This window comes from Cebidichthys violaceus, unplaced genomic scaffold (genome assembly GCF_023349555.1).
Source record: "Cebidichthys violaceus isolate CVI_PGR_0920_01 unplaced genomic scaffold, fCebVio1.0.p SCAF_26, whole genome shotgun sequence".
In the NCBI taxonomy this organism is placed as follows: Eukaryota; Metazoa; Chordata; class Actinopteri; order Perciformes; family Stichaeidae; genus Cebidichthys; species Cebidichthys violaceus.
Window position 1 is genome coordinate 421,824 of NW_027176439.1, and position 12,106 is coordinate 433,929.

The window sequence follows — 12,106 nt, forward strand, 5'->3', positions numbered from 1 at the left end:
CAATAAAACCCACACAACCTGCGTAAAGCTCAATGAAGACTCCGTGAACCTGGACTTCCACAAAGCTCAGGAGTAAAACCCTGAGTGATTATCGGCTCCGCCTCGACTTTACCAAACCCAGAGTCAATGAATCTTTAGTTTCCATTGCGATTCGTTCTTTGTGCTTTCCAAACCCAGCAGAGGCTGTCGATGCTGGGCAGTGTCGTGGACAATAGCGTTCCCTGAAAGCTGGATTAGGGAGCTCTAAAGAAGGACACTAATCAGGGCCTTAATGACCCTCTGATGGATGGACTTTCTTGAGTCTGAGCCCCCGGAGCTCGGCTGAGTAGGAAGCAGGACCCTTGGCTTTCAATTACTGTATGGAAGGAGAACACTGTGAGCCTCTAGAAAAGTCTCTTCTGTTCCTCTGCAGAAATGGAAGGAAATTAGATATATATTTATTTGTAAGGCAAATAGCAGCTTTGTTGTCAAGCAGAGTGCTACGACTTTATCCACTCCCGCTGAGCGCTCGCCTTCATCGTTGCTTGGGAATACCATAATTAGTTTTCAGTTTTCTTCTTCTTTTTTTTCAAGCGATACCCCACATCAACGAGTCTGTGATTACACTTTTGATTGCAGTGATTTGTTTTCCGTTAAAGCCGGTCGGCCGGTGTCACGCAGCCCCACGATGTTTGCTTTGGCACCGCGCTCTGATTTCAGACACGGCAACGCCTCGTCGAGATTAAATTAGAATTTGTTGCAGATAAGGATTCACATCTACATTCTGTGACTTTCTGTTTGACGTGTCCATCAGCTCGGCCTGTTCACCCCCCCCCCCCCCCCCCCCTCCCTCTGTTGGAGTTATGGAAGAATGAGAGATGACAATGTCATTGTTATTACAACAGCATGACCGTCCCGGCCCGGCAGCTATAGCCGATGTTTTATGGATGATGCCGACTCCATCTCGGCAAAGTCATTTATTTCTGTTTTTGTGGACTGCAGCCAAAAGCTCTCTCTGTCCAGCACCGACTCTATTTACAGTCCATCTCAGACCTGCTGGCTCACAGCCCTTTAAAGGTCTCTGATTATTCATTTTTCATGCATTTTTTATTTAGTACTGCGGCTAAGAAAAAAAAAATGTTGTTAGGTTTTATTTTCTGTGATATATTTTGGACATGTTTTTTGCAGCATCGGCTGATGACCTAACAGCCCTTCATCTCCTTCCTCATATTTAACCCAACACTTTAGTAGAGACATTGATTAAAACACAAATAGTTTTGGTTTTTTACACTTTAGTAGAGACATTGATTAAAACACAAATAGTTTTGTTTTTTTACACTTTAGTAGAGACATTGATTAAAACACAAATAGTTTTGTTTTTGTACACTTTAGTAGAGACATTGATTAAAACACAAATAGTTTTGTTTTTTTACACTTTAGTAGAGACATTGATTAAAACACAAATAGTTTTGTTTTTTTACACTTTAGTAGAGACATTGATTAAAACACAAATAGTTTTGTTTTTGTACACTTTAGTAGAGACATTGATTAAAACACAAATAGTTTTGTTTTTTTACACTTTAGTAGAGACATTGATTAAAACACAAATAGTTTTGTTTTTGTACACTTTAGTAGAGACATTGATTAAAACACAAATAGTTTTGTTTTTTTACACTTTAGTAGAGACATTGATTAAAACACAAATAGTTTTGTTTTTGTACACTTTAGTAGAGACATTGATTAAAACACAAATAGTTTTGTTTTTTTACACTTTAGTAGAGACATTGATTAAAACACAAATAGTTTTGTTTTTTTACACTTTAGTAGAGACATTGATTAAAACACAAATAGTTTTGTTTTTGTACACTTTAGTAGAGACATTGATTAAAACACAAATAGTTTTGTTTTTTTACACTTTAGTAGAGACATTGATTAAAACACAAATAGTTTTGGTTTTTTACACTTTAGTAGAGACATTGATTAAAACACAAATAGTTTTGTTTTTTTACACTTTAGTAGAGACATTGATTAAAACACAAATAGTTTTGTTTTTGTACACTTTAGTAGAGACATTGATTAAAACACAAATAGTTTTGTTTTTTTACACTTTAGTAGAGACATTGATTAAAACACAAATAGTTTTGTTTTTTTACACTTTAGTAGAGACATTGATTAAAACACAAATAGTTTTGTTTTTGTACACTTTAGTAGAGACATTGATTAAAACACAAATAGTTTTGTTTTTTTACACTTTAGTAGAGACATTGATTAAAACACAAATAGTTTTGTTTTTGTACACTTTAGTAGAGACATTGATTAAAACACAAATAGTTTTGTTTTTGTACACTTTAGTAGAGACATTGATTAAAACACAAATAGTTTTGTTTTTGTACACTTTAGTAGAGACATTGACACATCATCCTGGTGCAGCATGATGATACAAAACAGGTTTCAGAAGGATTGGTACACAATCATTAATACACAGTCAGCCTTGTCTCCTAAAGATTAGGTTCCCATAAAACTAAACTGCATTGTCAGTTACCTTTTGAATGAAACGTAGTTTGTTGCAGGTAATGTTTGATTGTAACGTATTAGTCAAACTAACAGGACTTTAACCCAGGAGACCGCTGTTCATGTCCTGCGTGAAACCAAAAGTTAATATTTACTTATTTGTAGAGTTTGTAAGTCCATTTAATCATTTTAAAATACTAATTCATATTTTCAGTAATATGTTATTTAGCTTTGGCAATAATGTAACCTGAATATTCATGCCAATAAAGCTTATTTGAATTTATGCCAAGCCATGATGTTTTTTAATGACCTTAACCAAGTAGTTTTTTTGCTTACTAATAATTTTTAGTTTTGTTTCAATTTGCAACATTAACCGCATGTTTAAACGTGTCACGTGTCCAACAAGTCATAGAAGTCCAAGTCAGTCCTTCGTCTCTGCTATTTGAAGGAAAGGACACTTGTAGGTTTGCTTAACGTAATTGTTGATGGAGTTGAAGATGTGGAACGTGACGTTACGTTTGCACTATATCCTCAGCTTTGCAGAAGCGCTAAGAAACATACCTTAAATCAACAGCTCTCAGACCAATGAGTCATTACGTTCTGAGTTTATTACCATAAATTCCTCTCTGATATTTGTTTTATTCTCCTCAGTTTTCTCTCAAAATTCCCCTTCTCTCCAGTTCCAATACCGTCAATATGAAATTACATCACACAAATCCAGTTCCTTGCTCTCTCCCAGAAGGTCAAAAAGCAGATCAATTTCCACCAACATTTAATATTCTTTGCACCTGTGTGAAGGAGATTCAGCCTTCTCGAAATCTCACTCCGGTGAGAAGAAAAACCCATTAGATTTGTGTGTTATTCAAGACAGAAAATTAGAAGAAATGATCAAATGAGGGAGCAGCTGCAGGACAAAGAGTCAGAGGTCTGGGGAAATCAGGAGTATCGGCAAACTTCTAAATCCTCCGTCCTCTTTCATTGTGTAGCGTGTGCTGTTTGTGGTCTGAGCGTCCTTTTAAAGACCTTGGTGTTCATCAGGAGAGGCTGATAATCTCCCGGATGATGTGGTCCTCTGAGTTAAAAGCCTGCCACGCTGACTTATGTGTTTCCTCTGTGGCTCGTCTGCGATTCTTCGCCTGCTGCTGCTCCGCTGAAATAGTGTGATTTGGATCAGCCGAGCGGCAGGCAGCTGGTCGGCAGGTTGTTATCTGCAAACACAGACTGCCACACACACACTTTCGTTCTCACACACACCTGTGCACACTCTTGTAATCTATTATCGCTCACTGCCACTGTGTTTCTGCCATTACGCTGATCTCCTGCAGGAAACTCTGTTTGTTTGTTTGTTTGTTTGTGTGTGTGTGTGTGTGTGTGTGTGTGTGTGTGTGTGTGTGTGTGTGTGTGTGTGTGTGTGTGTGTGTGTGTGTTTCAACCTGGTCTCCTAAACATTACAAAGAAACTGCATTGTAAATTACGTTTTAAGGCTATTTTTTACCTGGATTACATTTGTTCTTGAGGTATCACAAATACATTTCTCATCAAAGTCTGCAGAGGAAGAGCTTTGGTTCTACCAAACACAGGACTTTCACCCAGGAGACCGCTGTACATGTCCAGCGTGAAACCAAAAGTCAACGCTGACTTATTTTAATTCACGTCCGTAACTTATATCTCATAACAAACGTGCTAATTTTTTTGCCAAACCAGGATGATTCTGACCAAACATGACCAAGTAATGTTTTAAATCTTAACCAAATGTTTAAAACTGCGTCCGCAATCTGGGAGAAAATACACTTCCCTGAAAGTAATGAAGAATGCAGTTTAGTTTCATAAGAGACAGGGTTGGTATTTCTTTTGGTCTTTCTCTTCATATAAGTGATCCGACAGTTCATTGAGTGGCCGTCTTGATAAATTGAATAGGTAGAGAGATAAAGCAAGTGTCCTGCTGGAGGATAAAACCAGCAGAGGGGATTTGTTTTACAACATGGCAACCCTAAAGTTGCTCTTATTATTGGTTTATAAGTGGTGTACTGATCTATCTCAGGGTATCTTTTTAGGAAGTGGTATCAAAGTTTTTTCCTTTTAAAATAGATTTCTGCAAATCTTCAGAAGTTCAAGTGTTAAGACTGTATGTAATACTAATGTCCTATAGCCAGGAACTTTGATTTAGTGTCACCACCTGAGGAAAGCAGAAATGTAAGTTCAGCACACTGCAAACAAAAACCTAAATTATAGGTTCTTGTAGTTGAGAAGGCGTTTAATGTTTCTTTCTTTTTATATTTTAGTGGAAAAGCATCCAGTGTTGATTTATATCCAGTTGCCTGTGTATCAAGTGTTGGTGAAATATGAATATCATTGTTTTTCTTTGACATTCTTACTGTCAAGAGTTGCCAAGAGAATATATGTTTTTCTATAAACTATTTTTGACAACTAGATGACTTTTAGATCCTTTATCTTCATCCAGTTGTTAAATGCGGAGCGTCTGTGTACAGAATAGACAGCAGGTTGGTTGTTGTAGATGCATAATAAGTGTGTAAGTCTGTTTTTATTGAGGCAGCAGGTTGTCACGCTGCGTGAGAGAGTTAAGAGGTCTAGTTTTTCATCTTACCTGCTCAGATGTCCTCCAGCGACACACGCTGCAAGCTTTCTCCGCAGCTCATCCTGCTCTAAATTCCTCTGCCTCGGATCAATACAGCGTCACAAAAAAAACAAGTCGGATTCCAAAGTTTTTGCTGACAGCTCTGAGCACAGATCGCTCCGTTGCTTCCGATTGGTGGAGCTGACTCGAGGGCTCAGCGCTCATGGTGACACTGCGGCTGATTGACAGCTGTTACGACGGGCTCCTGGGACTCACAATCCTGAGGTGACAACAGATGTGGAATTAAAAAAACAAGCTGAGCAAACTGACAAAAACAAAGTGAAAGTGGCATCAGACTGCACCTGAGGAGCAAGGAGTCTGCTGTTATCTCTCTTCACACCACCGTGGTATCACACACGGGGTTCCACAGTGTGAGAAACACTCAACATAATGTTTAATTTACCACGTTAGAGAGCAAATTTGATTCAAATAACTCTTGATTATGCGACAGCACCTGTGGCTAATTCGAGCTAACGTCCAGGTCATGAAAGCTTTTATATTTGATTTAAATACCTGGCATCTGTTGAGCTCCTCCCAGGGGAAACCAAAAATCATATATTTTATTTTTCTACTTTGATCCATCGTGCCACAGCGTTCTGGTGAAATGATAGACGTTTGTTAGAAAAAGGGAAAAGTCGTTAGTCTTTGAATAAACTTAAGTTGAGCAGATCTTGCTGTATCCAAACAGAAACCAGCCACACTGCTCTGAGGGTTAAAAGTTTAAATGCGTGTCTGTTTCAGGCCGCTGACTCTCCTCACACGCTGTCTATGCCAGTGACCTGGGTAAAGGAAGGAGGCATGGTGCGACTGGATAAAAAATACCTGCAGGCCGACTACAGGGGAGTCAGCAGCGATGACATCGTCTACACCATCGTCGTCTCAGATGGACAACCTAAATACGGTACGAGCTCACAAGAGATTCACTTTGATACTTTAACGACCTGACAGACTGCTTACGCTTCAAGTGGCTTTATTCTGGCTGCAGTTCGGTTCTCATTCAAACCCTTTTTATCATGTCTTCTCCTCAGCATGTTGTTGTGAACTTTGACGGAAAGATAACAAAAACTGAAATGTGATAATAACAATGTTGAGTAGGATCTATCTTAAAATAGGCTTTAAGTAGATCTATCTTAAAATAGGCTTTAAGTAGGATCTATCTTAAATTAGGCTTTAAGTAGATCTATCTTAAATTAGGCTTTAAGTAGAATCTATCTTAAATTAGGCTTTAAGTAGGAGCTATCTTAAATTAGGCTTTAAGTAGGATCTATCTTAAATTAGGCTTTAAGTAGGATATATCTTAAATTAGGCTTTAAGTAGGATCTATCTTAAATTAGGCTTTAAGTAGGATCTATCTTAAATTAGGCTTTAAGTAGGATCTATCTTAAATTAGGCTTTAAGTAGGATCTATCTTAAATTAGGCCTTAAGTAGGATCTATCTTAAATTAGGCTTTAAGTAGGATCTATCTTAAATTAGGCTTTAAGTAGGATCTATCTTAAATTAGGCTTTAAGTAGGATCTATCTTAAATTAGGCCTTAAGTAGGATCTATCTTAAATTAGGCTTTAAGTAGGATATATCTTAAATTAGGCTTTATTAAGTAGGATATATCTTAAATTAGGCTTTAAGTAGGATATATCTTAAATTAGGCTTTAAGTAGGATATATCTTAAATTAGGCTTTAGGTAGGATATATCTTAAATTAGGCTTTAAGTAGGATCTATCTTAAATTAGGCTTTAAGTAGGATCTATCTTAAATTAGGCTTTAAGTAGGATCTATCTTAAATTAGGCTTTAAGTAGGATCTATCTTAAATTAGGCTTTAAGTAGGATCTATCTTAAATTAGGCTTTAAGTAGGATCTATCTTAAATTAGGCTTTAAGTAGGATCTATCTTAAATTAGGCCTTAAGTAGGATCTATCTTAAATTAGGCCTTAAGTAGGATCTATCTTAAATTAGGCTTTAAGTAGATTCTATCTTAAATTAGGCCTTAAGTAGGCTCTATCTTAAATTAGGCCTTAAGTAGGATCTATCTTAAATTAGGCTTTAAGTAGGATCTATCTTAAATTAGGCTTTAAGTAGGATCTATCTTAAATTAGGCTTTAAGTAGGATATATCTTAAATTAGGCTTTAAGTAGGATCTATCTTAAATTAGGCTTTAAGTAGGATCTATATCTTAAATTAGGCTTTAAGTAGGATCTATCTTAAAATAGGCTTTAAGTAGATCTATCTTAAAATAGGCTTTAAGTAGGATCTATCTTAAATTAGGCTTTAAGTAGGATCTATCTTAAATTAGGCTTTAAGTAGGATCTATCTTAAATTAGGTTTTAAGTAGGATCTATCTTAAATTAGGCCTTAAGTAGGATCTATCTTAAATTAGGCCTTAAGTAGGATCTATCTTAAATTAGGCTTTAAGTAGGATATATCTTAAATTAGGCTTTAAGTAGGATCTATCTTAAATTAGGCTTTAAGTAGGATATATCTTAAATTAGGCTTTAAGTAGGATCTATCTTAAATTAGGCTTTAAGTAGGATCTATCTTAAATTAGGCTTTAAGTAGGATCTATCTTAAATTAGGCTTTAAGTAGGATCTATCTTAAATTAGGCTTTAAGTAGGATCTATCTTAAATTAGGCCTTAAGTAGGATCTATCTTAAATTAGGCCTTAAGTAGGATCTATCTTAAATTAGGCTTTAAGTAGATTCTATCTTAAATTAGGCCTTAAGTAGGATCTATCTTAAATTCAAACTAATATGAAATTGCTTCACAATCTTCCCTGGTGCTTCTTAAACTTATTAAACTGCTGTACGGTGCATTCATCTTTTAAACTGAATTTAATGGATATTAATTTAATGGAAATGTAATTGATAATCATTATTCATTGACATGAGTCACAGGTAATCCATTTCATCTTTATGTGGTTCATCGTTATTCATTGTACTGATTTATTCATCACATCCTTTATTCATTCCATTTGTTTTGTTCATTTTATAGTTTATTCATTTACTTTATGTTTAGTTATGTAATTACCCCAATACATTTTTAATTGATAAAGATCATGATCATTTGATTTGTGTGTATAACAAATAATAGGTCACTGTACACCATGACATGAACTCTGTAGAGACTTAATGGATTAATATCAAATTATGTTTTCACAATTTAAAAAAAAATGGGTGGCGTACATTTTAAATTCTGTTACTTAAACTATTGGTGTCTTATGGCAGAAGCTGAATAGCTATTTTTATTCTAATGTTTGGGTTTATGATTCATAATTGAGTTAATAATAAATGTTTCATATTTTGATATTAATTAATTATTATTTATTAAAACAGATACAAGCAATTACACTTCAATATCATAATAAACACATTCATACAGATTATGGGTCATAATAGAAGCCTCTAAGTTCTTACCCTAACCACTAGTTCTGGTGGGATGTGATTCCGGTCACTATGATTAGTATGTGATGTGTAACAGCAGTTCATCACGTCCTCTGTAACCGTCTCAGGTGAGGTGGTGCTGGTGTCCATGCCAGCCGATGGCCCCGCAGAAGGCTGGCGCCCCTCGCTAACCGACGACCGAGGCTTCACGCCCACAACCTCCTTCACCCAGCAGGACGTCAACGACGGCACCGTCTGGTACCGACACTTTGGCGGCAGCAGCGACAGCGACTCCTTCCAGTTCCAGGTCAGTACTGGTTCTGATATCGTGTTCACACCTCCATCACACTAGTGTTTGATAATTATGCTTCAACTTTACTGACATAAAGCGTACTTTGCTGCTTCAAGTCTGTGTTTTCACACCTTTTCAGTGTACAACTACAATAATGATGTGTTCATTCAGGCTCATGCAAATACAAAGTGGAAAACTGGAATACTTTATTACTTTCATGTAACTTTGAAGTGTATGGAAGGTTATTAGGGCCGGTCATGACGGAAAAAAATGAGAAAAGGGACGATTTTTTTACATTTCAAGAATGAAGACAAAATGTCAGGCGGGGCATCTTAAGATAAATCTCAAATGCAGAGTGCCAAAAATACTCGGATGTTCTACTACATCTGGTCCCATTTAGCATTATGCAAGCCAGCATGCTTTTCCAGCTATTCTGACCCACAATCCTTTGCACAGCAGATAGTATATGAGAAATAGGGTCAAAGTTAAAGGTGCTATGTTATGACGAATTCCCAAATGAATGCATACTGCATGCAACAGTACATACTGTGTAAGAGCAGCTGCAGTTTGTACTTAAAGTAAAAAGCGATTTGAAACGCAGCTTGTTGGCTCAACGCAGCCAGCGGAGTCATTGTTGTAGCTCGTTCTTCTCAAGGCGGTATCTGCTCTCTCTTCCAGTGTCTCAGAAGAATCCGTTTAGCTGTAAAAAGCCAAAAGCTTTTCAAAGGAGTAAAAGTTTAGCAGAGTCTTTGACTGTCTTGTTCAGGGCTATTTGTTTCTACTTTAAATCTGAAAAGTAAACAAATGAATTATGGGTTTCCCCCTACAGTGAACCATTTATATCAAACATATTTAAGAGGAAAAACACACAGGACAAGGTTGTACTACTTCTGTACCTATAAATAATTTCAGAAGGAAAGTAATTTCGCTGTGAGAAGAGGAAGCCCCGGGGGGCCTATAAGAGCGTCTCACCCCCGAAAGTAGAAGAGGAGGAGGCGGTGACAGAGACGCATGTCGTCGTCCTTGTTGTCTTTTTGTCTCCCTCTGGAGTGTTCTTTGAAGTTCACTCTCTTACTCGTGTTCCCATGTGTTTACCTCCTCCCTCCCTTTCCAATATGTCTCCCTCTGGCTTGATTTATTCCTCCCCCCCTCCTCTTCCTCCTCCTCTTTCACTTCCATCTTTCCTTTCTGTTTCTTCCGTTATATTTCCTATAACCATGAAATTGTTTATATAAAACCGGGCTGTTTATAGGAATCTGTAAAATATGTCCTTCAGTCTTCAGTATTTGATGATATATATTATATATATATATATAAACATTCATTGTTTTAATCGCCGACCACTTAACAGTTCACTCTATCAACGCACACTACACTTTGTTTTAATCCTCTCTCTCTTATTTCCCTCCCTGCTCTGTGTGCTCTGTGTGTTCCCTGTGGATTTCTTCTCCTTCAGTTCAGAGCTTGGCACCAGCCGTCCTGTGTGGCTCACTCAAAATCAACCCGTAGCAACTTATCTCGATTAGCACTAATGACCACAAATTACTCGCAAATTGGCCCCAAATCTGAGACAATCCCAGTAAAAACCAACGCAGCATTCATCTCTGCTTCACCTTGACTTTATCAGGAAAACACAACAGGCCACCAAAAGCTTGTAGCTACATCTGATCATCTTCCTCCCTCCGTCCCCACACACACACAACGTTCTGGCTCCATCTATCAGGGCAAATGCGTTTCAATTACACAGTGCTGGATTCAAATTACATTCTCGGGTGTCTCATCATTTTGACAGGAAGTGCAAAAAAAGCAGGCGAGGAGGCGAAGAAAAGCGGGGGGAAAAAGCTTGCCACAAACCGAACCGCTGGAAGCGTTTGTGCTGTTTGGCGATTAAACCTGACGGTTTGTCAGCGTGGTGTTATTGTCCTCCGTTGGTTTTTATTGAAGCGCCTCGTTAGAGCTGATTGATTTGAAACTCATCCGGCTTCTGCAACTGAACAGAAAGTGGGCTGCACAGCACTCGACACGCGCATCTTCACACGCACCGACGTGTGATTTAGTCAAATCAGAACCGTGTTGAAATCAGTCAGATGGTGATTTGGTGTCTTTGAAATTTTGTCTGAAGTGGACATTTGCCCTTTCTACAAAAAAATAAATAAATAAAAGTCTTCACAGTTGGTTTGTTTGTATCATGTGGCCTCAGAAATATTACGGAACTTATGCAACAGAGAAAGACACTTTCACGTGCTTTTAATTAAAAAGACGAATAGGTTATTACTTTGTTGTTTCCCGATTTTAATCTAGACGTGGACGTTTGTTTCCTGTCATTCTTTTGCCAGCTCTGAAAGGCTTAAAATGGCCCCAAAAGGCCCCAAAAATGGGTGAAATTTCACCTCAAAATCAAAAATCTGCAGCATAAGGCCGGTTCAGAAACTGAATGAGGTTGAGGACTGAATGTGTAGAAAATGTATTGAATTTCTCTTATTTTTGATAACACAGACGTTTTACCAAACCGTCCATATCCCTTTTTGTTTTTACAACATATTTCCTCATAGATATCACATACTGTATATTCACACTGTTTCCTCCACCGTGTGCTGTGAGACCCTGGTGGTTAAAGAATATACTTTTAAAGCTGCTTTAATGTATTTTACACTTTAAGGTGCCGAAGAACTCCTCAGCAAGCTGAAATAATACCTCTATTGTTCATTGTTAAAGCAAAACGTTTCCTCTTTTCACGTCTAGCTGACACAACGTCAACGTTATTATTAAGCTTCTAAATTGTAATAACCTGCTGAGGGACTACAGATGAAAATGAGCTCTCTAGCTAACTCTGGCACATTTACATTGAGGTGGAAACTGCTAATTTGCACTGTCCCTGGTGATTAAATATAAATAAATAAATAAATAATAATTTGGAGTTTGTAAAGGCCCCACCCTGTTTTAAATCTGACTTTACCCTTTAAAGTGTATGTACAAGCCACTGGAGCCCAAACATTGTGACATAAACTCATTAAAGCTCACACAAATGAGAGAATCAGTGTTCAAAGCTGCTTTGTAAAACAGACTCGTAAAGTTTCATTGTAAGATTCGTTGTAAATCAAATGACGTAACATATAATACAAGTCTTTTACGTTGAATGGAGCAGACTGAATAATCAATAATTTACTTCTGCTGCAACACCGCCTTCACTAAATCCAGCTGACTCAGCACACCGGCTCTCATGTTAACACCATTACTTGTGATTGGTGGCGCTGACTCCGGGCTTCATGCCGGGCCGCCGCATCACTCGTGACCAACGGAGCCGACGACAACAA

The 12,106-nt window shown here is 37.5% G+C and overlaps 1 protein-coding gene across 1 annotated transcript in view; it reads left to right on the top strand.

Moving 5' to 3' along the window:
- fras1 (Fraser extracellular matrix complex subunit 1) overlaps nucleotides 1-12,106 on the top strand; it is a 258,127-nt gene that overhangs the window by 185,818 nt on the left and 60,203 nt on the right. Inside the window, exons 29-30 of the mRNA XM_068720965.1 lie at nucleotides 5,867-6,026; nucleotides 8,629-8,807. Of these exons, the coding sequence (XP_068577066.1) occupies nucleotides 5,867-6,026; nucleotides 8,629-8,807 (339 nt within the window). The remainder of the gene's footprint in view (nucleotides 1-5,866; nucleotides 6,027-8,628; nucleotides 8,808-12,106) is intronic.